The sequence below is a fragment of the Microtus pennsylvanicus genome, chromosome X, assembly GCF_037038515.1.
Source record: "Microtus pennsylvanicus isolate mMicPen1 chromosome X, mMicPen1.hap1, whole genome shotgun sequence".
Taxonomy (NCBI): domain Eukaryota; kingdom Metazoa; phylum Chordata; class Mammalia; order Rodentia; family Cricetidae; genus Microtus; species Microtus pennsylvanicus.
Window position 1 is genome coordinate 101,527,601 of NC_134601.1, and position 21,696 is coordinate 101,549,296.

General features: G+C 39.1%; 1 protein-coding gene across 9 annotated transcripts in view; it reads right to left on the bottom strand.

Annotated features, from left to right (window-relative positions):
• Positions 1-21,696, bottom strand: part of Dmd (dystrophin) — a 2,313,977-nt gene that overhangs the window by 202,006 nt on the left and 2,090,275 nt on the right. For all 9 annotated transcript variants that reach the window (XM_075957213.1, XM_075957212.1, XM_075957218.1 and 6 more), the window contains one exon: positions 12,830-12,890. In XM_075957213.1, the coding sequence (XP_075813328.1) occupies positions 12,830-12,890 (61 nt within the window). The remainder of the gene's footprint in view (positions 1-12,829; positions 12,891-21,696) is intronic.

Below are 21,696 nucleotides of genomic sequence, written 5' to 3' on the forward strand. Positions count from 1 at the left end.
AAAGAAGAAAGTATACACATATGCAGGGCATGCAGAAATGAGGGGGAGGGGAAGAACGAATATATGCTTCTGGCTACCCCCACGTCACCCACTTCATCTGCTGGAATGACACAGGGGTGGAGTGAATAGGATTTGCAACTTTGCGGCTGAGAAACGGACAGTTTATGAATCCAGGTCAGTGTTCAAAGGCCTAATGCTCTAAGAAAATTATCTGAAGGGCAGAGGCAGTTCAGGGTTATTAAGTTATTTTAAAATGTCTGGGCTGCTGCCCTTTGTGAAGGGAACAGGATGCTTCTTCCCCGGGGGACAGGATAAGAGGCAATCAGAGACGCCTAGGAGAAGCTCAGGAATGTTTGGGACTTTGCACATATCTCTAACTGGATGGGAACTCTTAAAATTAAAATAAACTAATTTGGTCAAGACTATATTTGGGTCCTAGAAAAATTCCATTTATGTAGCTCATCCTGGGTGTATCTCTCTAAACATTTTCTCCAAGTCCTAATTCTAGGTATTTTTTAGACTTAGTTTGAAAGGAGAGGAGAAAAGCTACTCCCAAGTTTTGAGTGATATACTTTGTGTATTAAGGTATATGTATTATAATTAAGGGTATTTAAAAGCCTCCTCACATGTTTTAACTATAATTATAGATAGAATATATATGATACATATATACATGGATATCTAAATATACTTTGGAGAATTGCATATATACACTCTCAGCATCCTTCTGTAAACTAAAACTATAACCTGTTATTTCTTTAAGACTATGACTTCCACAGTGGTTGCACAAGATTGCATTCCCACCAGCAATGGATGAGGGTACCCCTTCCTCCACAGCCTCTCCAGCAAAGGCTATCATTGGAGTTTTTTATTTTAGCCATTCTGACAGGTGTAAGATGATATCTCAAAGTTGTTTTGATTTGCATTTCCCTGATTGCTAAGGAAATTGAGCAGGACCTTAAGTGTCTTTTGGCCATTTGAACTTCTTCTGTTGAGAATTCTCTGTTCAGTTCAGTGCCCCATTTTTTAATTGGGTTAATTAGCATTTTAAAGTCTAGTTTCTTGAGTTCTCTATATATTTTGGAGATCAGACCTTTGTCTGTTGCGGGGTTAGTGAAGATCTTCTGCCAGTCAGTAGGTTGCCTTTGTGTCTTAGTGACAGTGTCCTTTGCTTTACAGAAGCTTCTCAGTTTTAGTAGGTCCCATTTATTCAACGTTGCCCTTAATGTCTGTGCTTCTGGGGTTATACCTAAGAAGCGATCACCTGTGCCCATCTGTTGTAGGGTATTTCCCACTTTCTCTTCTATCAGGTTCAGTGTTTTCGGGCTGATATTGAGGTCTTTAATCCATTTGGACTTGAGTTTTGTGCACGGTGATAGATATGGGTCTATTTTCATTCTTCTACAGGTTGACATCCAGTTGTGCCAGCACCATTTGTTGAAGATGCTTTCTTTCTTCCATTGTATACTTTTAGCTCCTTTATCGAAAATGAGGTGTTCATAGGTTTGTGGGATAAAATCCGGGTCTTCTATACGATTCCATTGGTCGACTTCTCTGTTTTTATGCCAGTACCACCCTGTTTTCATTACTGTAGCTCTGTAATAGAGTTTGAAGTCAGGGATGGTAATGCCTCCAGAAGATCCTTTATTGTATAGGATTGTTTTGGCTATCCTGGGTTTTTTGTTTTTCCATATAAAGTTGATTATTGTCCTCTCCAGATCTGTGAAGAATTTTGATGGGATCTTGATGGGGATTGCATTGAATCTATAAATTGCCTTTGGTAGAATTGCCATTTTTACTATGTTGATCCTCCCAATCCAAGAGCAAGGGATGTCCATCCATTTTTTGGTATCCTCTTCAATTTCTTTCTTCAATGCCTTAAAGTTCTTGTCAAATAGATCTTTCACTTCCTTGGTTAGATTTACCCCAAGATATTTTATGCTGTTTGTGGCTATCGTGAATGGAGAAGCTTCTCTGATTTCCCTCTCTGCTTCCTTATCCTTTGTGTATAAGAGGGCGACTGATTTTTTGGAGTTGATCTTGTATCCTGCCACATTACTAAAGCTGTTTATCAGCTGTAAAAGTTCTTTGGTGGAGTTTTGGGGGTCGCTTATGTACACTATCATATCATCTGCGAATAACGAAATTTTAACTTCTTCCTTTCCAATTCGAATCCCCTTGATCCCATTATGTTGTCTTATTGCTATTGCTAGAACTTCCAGCACTATATTAAAGACGTATGGCGAAAGTGGACAGCCTTGTCGTGTTCCTGAGTTAAGCGGGATGGCTTTGAGTTTCTCTCCGTTTAATTTGATGTTAGCTGTCGGCTTGCTGTATATAGCTTTTATTATATTTAGGTATGACCCTTGTATCCCTAATCTCTCCAAGACTTTTAACATAAATGGATGTTGAATTTTGTCAAATGCTTTTTCAGCATCTAATGAAATGATCATATGGTTTTTTTCTTTCAGTTTATTTATATGCTGGATTACATTGATAGATTTTCGTATGTTGAACCAGCCCTGCATCTCAGGAATGAAGCCTACTTGATCATAATGGATAATTTTTCGGATGTGTTCTTGGATTCGGTTTGCCAGTATTTTGTTGAGGATTTTTGCATCGATATTCATGAGTGAGATCGGCCTGTAATTCTCTTTCCTGGTTGAGTCTTCGTGTGGTTTTGGTATCAGAGTAACTGTAGCTTCATAAAAGGAATTTGGTAATGACCCTTCTGCTTCGGTTTCTCAGGAAATTCGGGATCAACCTACCCTTGACCCAGCAATACCACTCTTGGGAATTTACCCAAGAGATGCTCTATCACATGTCAAAAGCATTTGTTCAACTATGTTCATAGCAGTATTATTTGTGATAGCCGGAACCTGGAAACAACCTAGATGCCCTTCAATGGAAGAATGGATGAAGAAAGTATGGAATATATACACACTAGAGTACTACGCTGCGGTAAAAAAACAATGACTTCTCTAATTTTGCATGCAAATGGATGGAAATAGAAAACACTATCCTGAGTGAGTTATCCCAGACACAAAAAGATGAACATGGGATGTACTCACTCATAATTGGTTTCTAGCCATAAATAGGGGTCACGGAGTCTACAATAGGTGAACCTAAAGAAGCTGAGTAAGAAGGTGAACCCAAGGAAAAACATATAGTTATCCTCTTGGATAAGGGAAGTAGACAAAATTGCCGGGGAGAAAAGTGGGATCTTGGGGGTGGGGTGGGATGGGGGTAAGAGGAGATGGGGAGAGAAAAGGTAGAAGGGAAGGAGGGGGGACTTGGGGAAACAGGAGGATCGGGATAAAGGAAGGTTGGATAGGGGAGCACGGAACCACAATTCTTAGTTAAGGGACCCACTTTAGGGTGGGCAGGAGAATTGACATTAGAGGGGCTCCCAGGTGCCCAAGCTGAGGTCCCCAGTTAGTTCCTTGGGCAGCTGAAGATAGGGAACCTGAAATGACCCTATCCTAGAGCAATACTGATGAATATCTTGCATATCATCCTAGAACTTTCATCTGGCGACGGATGGAGATAGAGACAGAGACCCACACTGGAGCACTGGACTGAGCTCCCAAGGTCCCAATGAGGAGCAGAAGGAGGGAGAACATGAGCAAAGAAGTCGGGACCACTAGGGGTGCACCCACCCACTGAGACAGTGGAGCTGATCTACTGGGAGCTCACCAAGGCCAGCTGGACTGCTACCAAAAAAGCATGGGATAAAACTGGACTCTCTGAACATGGCGAACAATGAGGGCTGATGAGATGCCAAAGACAATGGCACGTGGTTTTGATCCTACGCAATCTGCTGGCTTGGTGGGAGCCTAGCCAGTTTGGATGTTCACCTTCCTAGATATGGACGGAGGGGGGAGGACCTAGGACTTACCACAGGACAGGGAACCCTGACTGCTCTTTGGACTGGAGAGGGAGGGGGAGAGGAGTGGGGGGAAGGGGAGAGGGGTGGGAGGAGGGGGAGAAGAGTGGGAGGAGGGGGAGGGAAATGGTAGGCTGGGAGGAGGTGGAAATTTGTTTTTTTCTTTCTTTATTGTCCTTTTATCAATTAAAAAAAAAGACTATGACTATCAGATTCCTAGCTCCCAAAGTAGATTCTAGACATAATGCTCAGTGAAACATGCTTTATCATAAATGCAAAGCATCATTGATCACTGGGAGACAGAAGAGGCCTAATAAATTGTATTTATCAAAAACAAAAGACGCTGTTTCTTTGAAAGAAACCAGGGATCATCGAGATCTCAGTAATTAATTCTACTTCCTTATTTTTCTCATTGTATTAGTTCTTTGAGAACATGGTATAATGTATGATGTGTTTTAATTGTACACACCCTGGCTCCTTACTTCTCCCAGACACATTCCTCCTTTGTTTCTCCTCCTATTAAAACCCATAGAATATGCTTTCTTCTACACAGATGTTTCTGGATGTGGAGCTATCACTGAACATGAACAATCCAGCAGGTGTCACACCCTTAAACAAAATGAACTATCTCTCTCTCTCTCTCTCTCTCTCTCTCTCTCTCTCTCTCTCTCTCTCTCTTTCTCTCTCTCTCTCAGACAAAATCAATTGCCAAAATCTTCTCAGCTAGGGGTGGGACTTTACTTCTTTATGCTCCGTGCTACTTCCTTATGTGTAAGGTGAAACCCAGCCTCAAATGGACTGAGTGAAATGTCAAATCATACTGTCAGGTAAAGAAAGACAGACTATGGAATTCCAGCTTGGGTCATGCTAGGAATAGAACTGAGGAATTTATACATACAAGAATTCAAGTTTCGATATGAATGAATCAGCTGTGTCATTTCCTATGCTTCAAGCAACATGAGAGAAGAGAAACTCAACAAAAATTGTAGTATAAGGAGCTGGAGACTGCTCAGTTGTTCAAAGTACACTTGATGCTCTTTAGAGGACCTAGGTTTGGCTTCTAGCACTTAAATGGTAACTCACCCTTTTCTGACCTTTCTGACTTCTGACAGAAACAGGTACATACATACCTGCAGACAAAATGCTCATACATATGAAATAAAATAATAACAAAATAAAAAATGTTTTAAATATAGTATGTTTGTAAACTTTATGTCTAGAGGGTATTACTGATGCAGTCAGGACATCAACTTAAACTGACACAGAGCAGGTAGAAGTTCAGTTCAGTGGCAGAGCCCTTGCTTAGCCATTGGGTCCTAGGCCCAGCATGGGAGAAAATGATTCATACATGTGAGAAATTAAAAGTGTCTGGAAGCTAAAAAGCACGGAAAGTTACTGTCATATGTATGCATTAATGCCATTTATTCTTTGAAATATTTACCAAGCATGTGCTGTGACATAATACACTAGAAAAGTAGATATAGTATATATTCTTGTTGAGCCTCTTGTTAAAATTATGATTATACAATTTAGCTTATGAAACTTTGAGAAAGGAATGTAAATAATTTTACATAGACCCATGAGACACAGAAGTTAGTAATGTCTATGTCTCCCAGTGAACTCTGCCAAACCAAAGGCCCGACTCAACACTCTGCATAGCACTTTTGCATCTTATTAACTTTCTTTCAGTTAATATCTTAACCTGAGTTGTTTACATGATTATATCATCAATTAAGCAGCACTGACTCTTCCCTTCCTGTACTTCCAGAGCTTGATGAGACTCCACTAATATGACCTTTGGAGCCAGCAAACTGTGGAGCACAGCAGAGAAGACTGACCTCTGCCTTATCTTTCTTTACCAAAGCCTTTTGAAAAGTCAGAGCATCAGGGTTTTGACAGTGATGTCAAAACTTTAATTACTCACAGATATTTACCAGTGTTCTCAAAGACTGACAGCTCAAATTAGAGAGTGAATTTGGTTTTAACATTTATTTCATACCATCATGGGTGCTCAATGGCTAAGGAAAGGATTCGATATCATTTGTCCTTTCCATCCTGATAAGATTGATGGTACCATAGGAATCCTCAAGAGTGTCATGAAGATTCATTTTCTCTTCTCTAGAAAGCTGTCACAAACAATTTCTATTTCAAAGCCAACATTCAGAGAACGATTGAATGTCAGAACTGGAAATGGCCTGTAATATTATGTGGTGCTGCATCTTTGGATGACAGAAGGAAAAACTGAGGCCAAAAAAGTCAAAGTGATTCACAAATACACAAAGAGCTAGATTATAGAGAGACTGGAACTAGATTTTAAGCCCTTTGATGCACTGTTTCCTTAACATTTCCATTACATAATGTCAGTTGATAAAAGTTGCTTTGAAGGAAAATATACACAAAAAGGATCTTACCAGAAACAGCACAAAACTGTAGACTACACGATGTGTTCTTAGTTTATAAATAGCTTTGCCAGCCTTAAACTGATAATACAAACCAAATGTCAGAATACTAGTATGATTCTTAGAGTATTGAGATAAGCATTAGAAATGGAGGAATGTTTTCTCAGTCAGGTAGCACAATCCAGTGTTCTATATAAGAACCGTGTCATCTTCTCTAGATGACAAGAGATCAAGTCCTTTTCAGAAGATACAGCCACTGAGAACCAGCCAATACAGAGAGATTTCCCAGGATGGCTGTTGTTAAATCTCAGAGAGAGCTAACCACTGCTTCCTCTGCATAAGTTCTCACACTGAAATTACAACAAGTAATTCAAAGGAAAAGCAAACCAAAATGAGCTATAACACTCCTTGGCACAACTAAGAGTTGGAGCATGTATGACAGAAAGATATGTTTTAAACACAGGAGGCATCTCAAAGTTGATGATAAATGTGGAAATTAGGAATCGAAGTACTATGCTATAAGGACAAGGTAGTGTTGAGACTCAAAGGCTACTGGAGTTAAGGAATGTCAGTCCTAAGGCAAGAGTATGGTCTATGAGCTTAAACTAGAGTGTACACTGACAGATACGGAAGAACACCATCACCAAAAGACAGATCTAGGTAGTTGGCCACAATTCCATGTGGTAAATCAAATGCTTCTCATACCTCTGAAGCTATGGTAATAACAGGTCATAGAACGCTTGAGAGTCAGAACCCAAGCCAGTAATTTTATCAGACATAGCAGTGCTAATGAGAGATGTTGAGTGAAATAAATGTTGACTTCAGCCAGGCATCTATTCTTTGCTGAGCAAGAACCAACTAGAAGGTTTTGAGTGACTCAAACACATTAAATGGCTGTTGAAACATGCCTGGAATTGAGAGTGGTGAAGGGGTAGATCAAGCTCTCTCTCTCTCTCTCTCTCTCTCTCTCTCTCTCTCTCTCTCTCTCTCTCTCTCTCACACACACACACACACACACACACACACACACACTGGCCAGTAGTATAAAATGGAAACTCACTTGAGCCTAATAAGCACTTTATGTTAAACAAATAAGAAACAAAAAAAACCCCAAATAGTTAAGACTTAGTTTCCCCAGAACCCCATGTTTTCCTCCTCCATCAAGTACTTCAGAAAAACTTAGAAAAAAACCAATGCAATGCATTATTGCTGATTGAGTCAGCAGGTTTGCTACTGGGTTTTATTAGCAGATTCCTTCCACTATTTAGCAACCACAGCGTCTTTTCTGCAGGAAAAGGACCAGCTCTTCTAAAAAGCCAGTCCTTCCTAAGGGACAGCTGGCAGAAATATAAGGTGAAGCAATTCATCTGGTGATACAGAAAAGTAGCAGAAAATCATCCTTCAGCTAGAACTAATCCATGTAGAACAGCTTATGAGCTCAATTGGTTGCTCCATTTCAGTATCAATGGGGGATAGTAAATAGCATTTACATTCTTCATGAGGGAATGGAGACTAGAGACGATGCTAACAAATTTAATAACCAGTATCTGGGATGTTCTACTCAGGCTATCCTAGGGAAGATATTAGAGAGCTGGAAAAGATTCAGGGAAAAACAGCCAAGATGATCAAGGGGAAAGCTTATCTTTCATTCAAGGACAGACTAAAAGACTAAAAAGGATTAGCATTTCTCAACGCAGGAAGATGGAAATAAAAAGCATTAGTTGGGGTGGGGAATGTGAGATTAAAATCCACAGTGGGTAAACATAAATGTCTTCTTTGATTTCCAAAGCATTTAACTAGAGCTGTTTGTTGGGGTCAAGAGATGCAGTTTGAAGAAACAGTAAAACATACCTTGATTTACATAGAACTCAATATAGGAGTTATTTCTAAGATAAGACTGAAGCAACACGTGAGAAAAGTTTTACATAGCTTTGGGTAGACTTCACTGTCAGTTATTTTCCAATACATCATTAGCAACTGGGCATGTAGCACCCTAATTTTTGAGATGAAAATTACTAGGTTAACTGACAAAACAAACAAACAAACAATAAACACCACTCTTGCCTCCATATGGGAGAGAGCCCTGGGCTAGTTGCCATGTCAGTCTGATTCAATGCGATATTTTTATGCTTTTATTATGGCATCTATGTTGGAACATGCTGCGTGCAAGTTTGGGATTCCTAAATTCTTCTGACAGTCCAGAACATAGAAGAATCATTTTCTAGCTCATTAAGTAAGCAAGAGAGTCCTAGTTCTTGGCTCTCTTTGGTTTACCCATATGGGAGTATGAAACATAAAAAGGTGAAAGAAATCCTAACAGAACGCAGCAGCTGGTTAAAGGCTATTACACTGAAATTTTCATGAGTTTGACAGTAGGCCAAAAAAACTACAAAATGGCAGAGAGGAGAAAAGGCAGTTGTAACAGGTTGAACAATGTTGGTGATTATTTTTTTTCAGTGGCAATGAAAGCTGTAATCAAATAACCTGATAGAGGTGCTGGCAGAAATAAGAGAGCCCCAAGGGAGAGGGAAATGGAAACTGTAGCAATGATGTATGCTGTAGACTAATAAACCAGACAAACATGTAATCTGAAGTATCGAAACGGAGGTTCATATGAAAAGCTGGTGTCAGGACATGCAGAAACACTGCCTGATTTCCACTCCACAGCAAATCTGCTACTAATGTCTTAACACCTCAAGAATGAATGCTTAACTCAACAATCCCATGGGTCTTATGGTATTGGTATGTAAACTTCTTGTTATTTGGATAACCTGCCATTGAAAATACAAAATTTAACTTTGGTTCTCTGTTCCAAAAATGTGCTTCCTGTGAACTGTTAGCTATATATATTAGCAATTAATTCCTTTTAATTACATTGAAAAAAAAGAAAATACAAAATTTAGGTGAGAATATAACTTTGCTTTGACAATGGGAATTGATGATAGCAAGAAGGACTTCAAACACCATCTTCTAGGTAAAAGAAAACCACCTCAATCATACCAGGTCTGCATAGAACTGACCCTACCAATAGTCTTCTATGGACTAGAGAATGCCTCATGGGACCGCCTCCCCACCAGATGAACAAATTCTGGCTACTAACAAATTTTGAGATGGGGGAGTGATTGTCTTCAGCTGTGTGCCAACTGATAAGCCCACCAGGATTCAACATAAAGTTCCCCAAACTCAGGGTCAAACAGATGGCTGGGGTTAAATTCACTGGGTCATGAAACAAAAGTTATGAATGTGGGAACAAAATCTGTAGGGAAGAAAGAAGGTTTGATAAGAGTGAGGAAGAAAAATCAGAATATTTTCCTTATATGAATGAAATTGTCAAAATTGTTTAAAGAAAGACTCTTGAAGACAAACAAGGTGGGAACTAATCAATTTAATTTTCAACTCATTGTCAACTTTCTAGTTTTGGAACAATAAAACATCTATGGTTAAAAATAGTTTTTTCCCCCAAACATAAAGTTTCCTGAACCTTATACCTAAAAGTAACTCACTTTAACTGTGGAGTATTCAGCTCTAAAGGGGAACATATATATTGTGCTCCCTCTTTACCCAAGAAAAAGTTATCATTGCAGAAGAGAGGGCTGAAATTTTCTAAGAGCCATAGTAGTGGACATTCACAGAGAAACAATATTAGCTGGACATGATGGAGACATATGAACCCATTGCAGATGTGACTATATGCACATGACCTATGCAAGATCAAATCAGCCAAAATCCTGACCTGGAAGGAGGAGGGTTCTTAAAGCCCCAGCCAATAGCAACTGATGGCTGCTGGTGAAGGGAGAATCAGTTTCCTTCAGGGATATGATCCCAGAAAGGCTACAGAGGGTTTAATAAACAAAGCACATGAAGTTGGAAGGGAAAAATGACGGAACGATGGAAGGGTAATTGAAGGTGAGGGATTGGGGAGTGGATTTGATCAAAACACATTACAAGGATGTATAAATTTTCCAACAATGAAAGATTTTAAAATAATTTGCTTTAAATGTATTTTAGACAATGGTTATGAATAATAAAATAAAATGACATTAAAGTGTCTACTATATTACATATTTTATAAAGGTTTGGTTTCTGGATATTGTAGCTCAATATTTAGACTTCTATTTGAGAAATTTTGTAATCCCTAATTTTAAGTAACCTATTAATGGAGCATGTTCTCCATAACGTTTTAGAGGTGCCAACGAAAAAGGAGGTGACCTCTCATTCTAGGAACTTTAGATGCATTTAAGGCCTTCATAATCATCTTTCCACTAATTTCTTTCTGTCTATTGTTTTAGGTCCTTTACCATTTAACCAGGAAGAATCGAGCTCTCGAAAACTACTTAGAGACTCTGTACTTAGTTTGAAAAAAACCTACATAAATCTTATTTTCTCCGTTAGAAAATACAATGGTTACTTAAAGGATATCTAAGGCCCTTTTCAGCTATCCCAATCAGTTTAACCATTCAATGGTCATGTATAAACTCAGAATCCCAAATGTTAGTGAGTAAAATAACAAATTTCAAAATAAAGATAAAATTCGTACAAGAAAATGTTCAGAATTTGGGTTAATTATTTGCCCATGACCACATAACACATAATAGTCAGGGATAGACTTTGTGTTGTCATTACCACAATCATTGTTCAGTATGTAAAGTAGTGCTGGGGTAAATAGGATATAGAGTTGCTCTCTTCTGTCACTGAGACACAGCAAAGAGACCTGCTTATTGGAAAGTGGGGGAAATATAGCATTTTAAAATTTTCCACATATAATTTTAGGTAGTTCAATTAAAAACTATAGGGATGTATTGATTTAGATTTAACACTAAAGCAGTGGTTCTAAACCTTCCTAACGCAGTGACCATTTAATAAAGTTCTTCATGTTATGGTGACCCCCCCACCCATAAAATCACTTTTGTTGCTACTTCATAACTGTAATTTTGCTACTGTTATACATTATAATATGAATATCAGATATGCGGGATACCTGATAAGCGAACACAATTGGGTTGTGACCCACATGTTGAGAATCACTGCCCTAGAGAGACAAGAAAGATTTGGGAAAGAAGGGGAATGTGGTAAAGTCCTTGTGAGGCTTTTAACGAACCTACACAGCAATTCAGAAAATCAGTGCAGCAGAGTGATTGTTAGATGGTTCTAAACCTTTATGCATATTCTCAAAAAAAAAGAACCTTCATTGCAGCTCATAATGGAAATGGGTAAAAGTGAGAGCTTTGCTGATGCACTAGTAAGCCTAAGATATCTTAATCAGAAACGAAATCCACACTGACAAAAACACTGAGGTAGTAAATCACTACAAAGGCTTTGAACAAAAGGTTCCATAAAAATACACACACGTTCAAATCTACACATTATTTAGTAAAACATGTACCTTAAATTGGTGTTCACAAAACTTTTGAGAAAGAAGAAAATTGTAAAGTAGGATTAAAACATATTAAAGAATTTAAGGTTAAAAGCTATCTTATTTGAGAAAAGTTTAATAAAATAAAAGTTAAACCATCTTCCTGAAGAATATGTCTTACTTTAGAGAGCCCCGAAAGTCCCTTCATTGTCATTATTTTGAGTTAACAAAATAGAGGCATGAAATCACATTTCTTGAGAACTGAAGTAATGAAGATCTAGGACTGTAGCTATTGTTTTGGAACTGAATTATAAAAAATTGATGGGTAGCGGAAGAATAAAAACATCCTCGATAAAAGATGGCATGCTGAAAAAACCGGGGAAATATTTAATATTTTTATTCAGACTCATGCCAAAAGAAAGTTCAAAGACTTTAGCTGCGACTGAAGACCGCTTCACGAAACCAATTATTTCCAATTGTTGTTGGGAGTAGCCAATTCAAAGTTAGATTGAAGTTAGACTCCTGCACGATTGATGAGAGACTGTTAAACCATCATAATAACTCAATATTCCTTCTCCTTCCTTTTCTGTGTCAACTCAATATATCACAATTTAAGTTTCATAGGCCATCCATCCTTTGACTCTTTTCCATTGACTGGCACAAATGGTCCCAGGAAAAAGAGTTCCACTCTGATGCTATTATTAGGTAACAAAGGCTGAGAACTGCATGTTGAGAATGAACAGCTCAGCGCCACAAATTCTGTACTGTCTGCCTGTGGGTTAGGTGACAAATAATTCATTTAAACAGTTTTGTAAATATCACTTGTAAATCTCCCACCTCTGTCTGAAAAAGAAATGAAGAATCCCCCTACATAAATAATATTTTTCTGTCAAATAATCACTCCCACCATCACAGATATTACCTAGGTATTTTTGTTCTACTGTGAAAATTCTGCTCACTCTCAAAAACACACCTTATATGCTTCATTAAATGCATTGTTCCTGAAAGTGGTTCCCTATCGCATCAGCAAATTTACAGGGCTAATTTCAGCATGAGTTTACTATCTAAGCTTCCTTAGGAATAAAAAGAAATAGGTATTGCAGAAGAAGGTAACCACTTTAAAATTTCTTTGTGAATATACAGATCAGATAAAATAAATGCTCCTTTAAGAAAGTAATCCTTTTGACTTACTTAATATAGTAGGGCACTTTGTTTGGTGAGATGGCTCTCTCCCAGGGACCCTGGACCGAAGCTGCGAAAGGATGAAAAAGAAAGGCAAAGAGGTCAAATTCATGATAAACAGGAAAGACAGCATTATAGCATCAGAATCACAATTTTACACTGATATTGGTCTGTTTGCTCAGTTGCTCATGAAGATAGGCTGTGTTAATCTGCCGTTGTGAAGTTTCGGGCCTACACTAAGTAAAATTGAACATATTCAGGCACAAAAATTAATGCAAAGGGCCAGGAGGATCTTTCTACTGCTAACCCTATACTAGAAATAAAGAAAATGAATCAACAGACTGATGGCTTTGCTCCACCGAGTGCTTCCCTTATAATATTTCCTGTTGTTGCTTTTCAATATTTTGTTATTTGATTGACTGGGTTTTATTAGTTTATCAGATGAAACATCCCCCTGTGATATATTTGCATTCTAAGTTATTGAAATGGAGATAGTATGCTTATTAATCTGGTATGCTTATTTTTATTTGATTAAAGAGGATCCAAATTCATTTACCAATTACATGCTTAATTGGGTATTTTAAAATGTCAATTGTTCACCATATTATTAGAAGAGACAAGCAAAGGTGACAAAATGACACCTGATAATAGCAAAGGATAATAAAATTTTATTCTCAGTCTGGTCACATATATGTGTACTGCTTGTACTTGGAATTCATTTAACGACTTTATTATACATAAGTCAAACCAATTATCTTTAAACTGTTCATTTTTTAATTTTAAGGTGAGGCCCCATTCTGTATGTCATACTGACCTTGAACTTATGATTCCCCTTTCTTGGCTCCCTGGGTAGCTAGGGTTATAGGTGTGTGCTATAATTACCAACTTTTCAACTCTTTCAAATGCTTAACTAGTAGGTTTCCCCCATTCTTTACTAAAGCTGATCCACTAAAAGTATCTTTTATGTACTGCTTATGTCTGATATTTTCTCCTCTGAAGACAAAATCATCCTGTTGAAAAGGCACTGTAACTTCCTCTAGAATAAAGTTTTAAGATATGGGAATTTCAAGAATCATACATCCTGTGTATCCTGGGTTCAGCATTTTGTACAGACAAAACAAATGACAGGATTGTGATAGCATTTGAAATAGAAATATAAAAAGCATAATCTATTAATTCTCTGTGTGTGTGAGTGTGAGTGAGTGTGTGTGTGAGTGTGTGTGAGTGTGTGAGTGTGAGTGTGTGCGAGCGTGAGTGTGAGTGAGTATGAGCGAGTGTGTGCGAGTGTGAGCGAGTGTGTGAGTGTGAGTGAGTGAGAGTGTGTGTGAGTGTGTGTGTGTGAGAGAGTGTGTGCGAGTGTGTGCGAGTGTGAGTGAGTGTGTGTGAGTGTGAGCGAGTGTGTGAGTGTGTGTGAGTGTGAGTGAGTGTGAGTGAGTGTGAGTGAGAGTGTGTGTGAGTGTGTGTGTGAGAGAGAGTGTGTGCGAGTGTGAGTGAGTATGAGTGAGTGTGTGTGAGTGAGTGTGTGAGTGTGAGTGAGTGTGTGCGAGTGTGAGTGAGTATGAGGGAGTGTGTGTGAGTGTGTATGGGTGTGTGTGAGTGTGTGCGCGTGTGAGTGTGTGTGATTGTGTGTGTGAGTCAGTGTGAGTGTGTGAGTGTGTGTGTGAGTGTGAGTTTCTGTGAGTGTGTGTGAGTGTGTGTGTGAGTGTTTGCGCATGTGTGCAAGTGTGTGTGTCTGCGAGTGTGTGCGAGTGTGTGTTTGCGAATGTGTGCAAGTGTGTGCGAGTGTGTGTGTGAGTGTGTGTGTGTCCGCGAGTGTGTGCGGGTGTGTGCGAGTGTGTGAGGGTGTATGAGTGTGTGAGGGTGTGAGGGTGTGTGAGTGAGTGTGTGTGAGGGTGTGTGAGTGTTTGTGTGTGAGGGCGTGTGAGTGTGTGAGTGTGTGTGAGTGTGTGCGTGTGTGTGTGAGTGTGTGAGTGTGTGTGTCAGTGTGTGTGAGTGTGTGTGAGTGTGTGAGTGTGTGTGTATGAGTGTGTGTGTGAGTGTGAGTGTGTGTGTGAGTGTTTGTGTGTGTGTGTTAGTGATTGTGTGTGAGTGTGTGTGAGTGTGTGTGTGAGTGTGTGTGTGTGCGTGTCTGTGTTTGTGTGTGTGTGAGTGTGTGTGTGTGCGTGTCTGTGTTTGTGTGTGTGTGTGTGCGCACGCGCATTTCTGAATCTTCATCCCACTAATAACTGGAAGCACAGCTGATGCTATTATTGCCTTCACTGAAAATCTCACAGTAAATTCCCAGTGTATTGAGATGGAAGAAAACGTCAAAGCTAATATATCCTTGACTCCGCTGTAGAATATGAAAGAACAGCTTCTAATAAAAGTTAACTTGCCCCATGCCAGACAATTTAAGGATAATGAAACTCCAGCTTCTTTGTTTTATATAGAGTAATAGAGAGATTGCATTACCCAACCTTTAACCAGGCTTTGTCCCTTGGAGATATGTCATTTAAATGATATAAGAAATGGATTTGTATTTAGCAGGTAATTATGCTTTTATCATTTTTTTTTTTTTTTTGCAGACAGAAATCCTTAACAGGGAGGAAAAAGACATTTAGCTGTTGCTTTGAAATAGTCCCTTGTCTTCCATTTCTCTCGGTCCTTTTATATTCTTTTCTCTTCACCTTGCTTTCCCCTCTTGCCTTTTCACCCCGCCTTTGTCATTCTCTGCCAACTCTCCACTTGCCTTTCCCTCTGCTTCTCTAGGTTACAGTTTTTTTTAACCCTGATTACTTCACATTTGTAAATAATATTTGCTTTGAAAACATGGGCTAGACTATGCAGGCTATCTGGTCAGATCTGAGGTTTTGAGATTCTACCAACCCAAGCCTGGCTTTGTAGGAGGCATGATGGAGAGGCAGTGATCCTCTTGGCTGATTAGTGAAGTCTCTTCTTGAAAATCGTGTCATGTATATATAAGGAAGAAGAGAACTCCAGAGAGTATTTGGTGGTCTCACCCTTGCTGGCTGTGAGGGTATGAATGGTTACACTGACAAAGGAAAGGGTATTCCTTCCTTAAAGGTCTCCAAGAACCAAGGCTTTGTGATTTCTCTCATCGTTTTTCTTAGTTATTTATCATCATAGTGAACCAGAAATTTTTTCGGATTCCGAGGAGGAGGTATCCCCTCTTGTAACAGAAAAACCAGTTTGTTTCTCTAGATGGTTCTTTCTTAGGTATCTCTTCAAAGGAATTGTGCTGGAGATGATTGTAGGCTCTGCAGCTTGGCTAAGTGACTTGCTATAGCAAAAGAAGTAGAGTTGGGAGCCAGCCTGGGCTACATAGCAAGACTTGGTATTAAATAGGCAAAATGAAGAGGGAACTTTCAACTGTATAATACACAAGAAAATCCACGGTACTCAGCAGAGCTAACAGCCAGATCTACGTAGACATGTCTATGACTAACTTTGCATTGTTCAACATCCAGAGGAAAAATTCCATTTATGTGTCAGAGGAATTATCACAATATGCTTATTAAATAATTGGAAAAATTAAAAAAGAAATAAAAATCCAAGTTCCAGTTAAATAAAAACTTTTCAACATCCTAAGCCATCAGACAAATACAAATCAAAACAACCCTGAGATTCTATCTTACACCTGTAAGAATGGCCAACATCAAAAACACTGATGACAATTTATGCTGGATAGGATGTCGGGTAAAGGGAACACTCCTGCATTGCTGGTGGGAGTGCAAACTTGTACAGCCCCTTTGAATATGTATGGCGATTTCTCAGAAAATTAGGAAACAACCTTCCTCAAGAGCCAGCAATACCACTTTTGGGTTTGTACCCAAAGGATGCTCAATTGTACCACAAGGACATGTGCTCAACTATGTTCATAGCAGCATTGTTTGTTATAGCCAGAACTTGGAAACAACCTAAATGCCCATCTACCAAAGAAAGGATAAGGAAAATGTGGTACATTTACACAATGGAGTACTACACAGCAGAAAAAATAATGACTGCTTGAAATTTTGCAGGAAAATGCATGGAGCTAGAAAACATCATATTGAGTGAGGTAACCCAGACTCAGAAAGACAATCATCATATGTATTTACTCATAAGTGGTTTCTAGACATAAAGTAAAGAAAACCAGCCTACAAATTATAATCTTAGAGAACCTAGATAACAATGAGGACCCTAAGAGAGACATACATCGATCTAATCTACATGGGAAGTAGAAAAAAGACAAGATCTCCTCAGTAAATTGGAAGCATGGGGACCTTGGGAGAGGGTTGAAGGGGAGGGGAGAGGCAGAGAGAGGAGCAGAGAGAAAGGTAGAGCTAAATAAAAAATTGTATGCTTCTAGGTGATTTGCTTGCATTTATGTGCCAGAAGAATTCTTATATGTGTTTTACATACACAAGTGTGCACCACGTGCATGCTTGATGCTCAAGAGTGATAGGAGTGGGCATCCCTTGCAACTGGAGTTACAGACATTTGTGAGCTGACATGTGGGTGCTGGGTTGAACTCACACCTGTGCTCTTAACCACTAATCCATCTCTCTAGCCCCAATAAAAGCTTCTTAAACTTTCTTACTTACAGTTCTTCATTGTTTTTTTCTCCTTAAAATTTAAAAAGCAAAGCAATGCCAAACCCTAGTCTTTATGCCTACGCATCAATTAGATCCTGTGTGAAGTGCAGGGCATTGTGCTCCCATAAAAGATGAGTTTCCCCTTTGACACACAATTTATAAATTCACCCAAGCAACTACTTTTCAGTAACAGTTTGAAACCCTGAAATTTTATTCTCCAAAATGCCTTTTATTCAGTTAAAAATAAGAAAAAAAAAATAACCCAGCCTCCTTCTATTCCTTCCCTACCCCATTACTGCTAGAGGCCCATCTGCTGGACGGAAGTGCTTGCTGTAGAAATAACACAGTTGAATGATGGGGCTATCGGACTGCATTTGGCACTTCTCTGAAGAGAAGTGATGGAGGAAGGTCATTGGTTAAAATAAAAGAAGCTGCTTGGCTCTCATTGGTTAGGAGATAGGTGGGAGGAGTAAACAGAACAGAATGCCGGGAGGAAGAGGAAGTGAGGTCAGACTCGACAGCTCTCCTCTTGGGAGCAGACACCTCAGAGAGAGACGCCATGTCCCAGCTCCCAGGCAGACGCAAGTAATGAAGCTCCGACCCAGGATGGACATAGGCTAGAATCTTCCCGGTAAGCGCACCTAGGGGCGCTACACAGTTGATAAGAAATGGGCTAGTCCAGGTGTGAGAATTAGCCTAGAAGAGGCTAGATAGAAATGGGCCAAAGCAGTGTTTAAAAGAATACAGTGTCTGTGTAATTATTTCGGGGCATAAGCTAGCCGGAGCAGGCGGCTGGGGTTTTGGGGACGCAGCCCCGCCGCTCCATATTACTACAGAGAAGGTCAACAGGACGTTGGCAATTTCATTCAGAGCTACCAGATGACTCTGACCTTGCATCTATTCAAACCTCAATCAAATGCGGGGTAATTCTCATAGGTGTACCCCAAGAATTATCGTTTCATTTCTCATCGTAGCGCTGATGCAAACAACAGCTGTCTCTTATCTCAGTGTACCAGAGGAACCCTGTCATTGTTCACAAAGCTGGCTTTCGTAATACACACATCTTTTATGCCTGGTATGTCCATTTTTAGTAGTCCATCAGAAGCAGATTTATTGACAAATAGTTTTTATATGACACCAGGCTGTCCTTTGGCATTTTCTTATACAGATGTTTCTATAACTACTATGTGTAATTACGATTGGGGTTTTGTAATTTACATTCTCCAGTGGAAAAATCATTCATTATCATACAGCACCAGTACCATGGATATTGTCTACTGAATTTAAAGTGTAAAATATACATGAATTTATTTATTCCAAAGTCAACCTTTGAATTTCACCCTGAGTTACAGATGCAGCATGTTATTAAGAACAAGAAAGAACAGGAATTCTACCTTCAAATGTTTTCTTCCCTCAAGGTGCCATGATTCAATATGGTGCCCAAGGTGCTTTGAAAATCGTAAACATGGGCCACACTATTGAGAGAAAGCTCTGATTTCAAGCGTTTTTTTTTTTGATGCATAATAAAGAATGTGTCAAGTGATGCATGCGAGTGTTAAACTGTATTTTTATTGACAGAGGGGCCTAAGCAACGAATTAAGGACACTAATGTTGTAAAGCATGCCAAAAGAGCACTCTCTGCAGTCCCAACTCAAATGCAATCATTAACCTTTCGACTTTACTCAGAGCTTGAGAGAAGATTGCTGTGTCAAAAGAAAACCAAAACAAAGTGGAGAAAAGAAGAGAAACATGAAAAATAGATAAAAGAGCAAACTCAACTTCTATGTTTAAAAAAAAAGCATTAGGGAGACAGGGATAAACTCAGTGGCAGAACACTGGTCTACTACACGCAACATGTTGGGCTTACTGCCTAGTGCCGTCAAAAAGAAATAGAAAAGAAAACAAAAAAAGTAAAGAGAAAGGCTTCAGGACCAATCAGTGAGCCACTGGCACTTGGCTCTTCAGAAGTATGCAAATCCATTAGTGCTTTTATGGGTACAATTTACATCGATGGAATGACAATGTTTACTAACTTTTTGTCCACTCTCTTTCCACAATACTCCCTAAACTTTTCTTTTCTTTTCTTTTTTTTTCCTTTTGGTTTTTTTGAGACAGAATTTCTCTGTAGCTTTGGAGCCTGTGCTAGAACTCACTTTTTAGACCAGGCTGGCCTCGAACTCACAGAGATCCGCCTGCCTCTGCCTCCCAAGTGCTGGAATTAAAGGTGTGCACCACCACCGCCCAGTTAAACTTCCATTCTCTACTTATACTAGCACCCATTACATTTTAATACCACATACAATAGACATGATATATAGCTATTGATGCATTACAGGTATTTGTGACTTTTTCTCATCCCTTAGAACCTAATTTTGTCCCTTGGGGGAACATGATTCCACAGAGAATGCTTGATACAGAGGCTTGATAGAGCGGAGTTATACAAAGTTATTGCATGGTCTTGTATGCTTGGTACATGACTTACACTAGCTCATTAAATAGCCAACAAACTGTTGTGGAGGTATTGCTTTTATTATCAGATGATGAAACTATGAAGACCACACAAAATAACACATTTAAGATGACTTTCCTAAATAAGTAAATGAGCATAATTCTGGAATGCTAGTCAAAATGAATTCAAATAGATGATTCATAAAGGAGGGAACTCCCTGTATCTTTTCTGCATTCTGGGATGCATGCTATTTAATGTGTTTCTCCCTGTGCAAAATACGCCTATGGATATAATAGTGACATGGATGTTAGAAGGGTAGTCATTCACTTTCTGATTGTGCAAAATACGCCTATGGATATAATAGTGACTTGGATGTTAGAAGGGTAGTCATTCACTTTCTGATTGGATTTTAGGCCTGTTCCACTGGAGGAAAATCATGCTAGTTACTATAAATCTGGTCAACTATCCAAAGTTGATGTGGTAGATGTGGTAGTTTGAATGAGAATGATCCTCATTGATTTATATGTTTGAATACTTAGATTACCAGTAGGTAGAATTGTTTGGGACAGATTAGGAAGTATGGCCTTGTTGGACAAGGTGTATCATTGGGGGTGGGCTTTGAGGTTTCAAAAGTCACATGCAATGACCAATATGTTCACTGTATCTTGCCTGTGTTTTGAGATGCGTGGTCTCAGCTGTTCCTACAACCAGGCCTTCACTCTGCCATTCATAGAATCTCAAACCAAATTAAATGCTTTCTTTTTTTAAGTTGGCTTGGGCATAGTGTTTTATCACAGCAATAGAAAAGTAACTAATTTATCTGGGAAGCCCATAGATTTTAGAAGTAAAGGTAGTACTTTTATTTTGCTAGTGGACTTAGTATCAAACTGCCTTCTAAATTTATATTTCTATATCCATTAGTGTATCTCCAGTCCTCATCAGAGAAGCTTATTGGATGGTGGCAAAATGGTGTCTTCTGGATATGACAGATTCGCTACACTCATGAGCTCACAACAGCTGTGGTTGCCTGCACAAGGTCAAGATCAAGATGTACAAGATCAAGCCAGTCAACATTTCAGGATGGAGAGGAGCTCACAAGCTCTCCCACTTCATTGAGGAGCTATTGATGACTGATAGCAGATATAGGTGGGAGAATCAGTTTTGGTCAAGGGTGTGGGCTCTCTATAGGTCTTACCATGCTCCAGGGAAATGGTCTTCTACCCACGAATATATGGGTAATACAAATTGACCTGGGGAGGGGGCTTATAAAGCTTAAAATATTTTGTGTTATAGATACTGTTTGTCTAGTACTACTTACTGTGTTTTCCTTTCATATTTGTCAGGGGACTTGAGGTTTTTTTCTTTTTCTTTTGTTTTTTTACCTCAGTGGTCATTAGAGGTCCCTGTTTTCTTTAATTAAACATACTTTGCAAAATTAAAAACTTTTACCTTGATAACCATGGCTTTTTTCATTACTGCTTCACCTCACGTCTCTCCCCAATTCCTTCTTACATGACTCCAACACTTCCTGTTCATTCATTTAGAACGGCAGCTCAGTGACAAAGATGCTTTCCTCTATTACGTTTAATTCCCTCTTGAGTATAAAGTCGCCTCACTCCCAACACACCCTTCATCTACAGTTTTGCTTACCCAAGTTTCAGTTACTTATGGATAATTGTGGTCCAAATATACTGAATGCAAAATTCTTGAATCAAAATCTATACATTGAAATTTTTACACTATTACGAGTAGTGTGATTCCAAAAAAAAAAAAATCTCATGCAGAGTCCCCAGCCATAAAAGGGGCAAATGTGTTACAAAACTTCCCTGCGAAACCAACTAAGCAAGCAAACA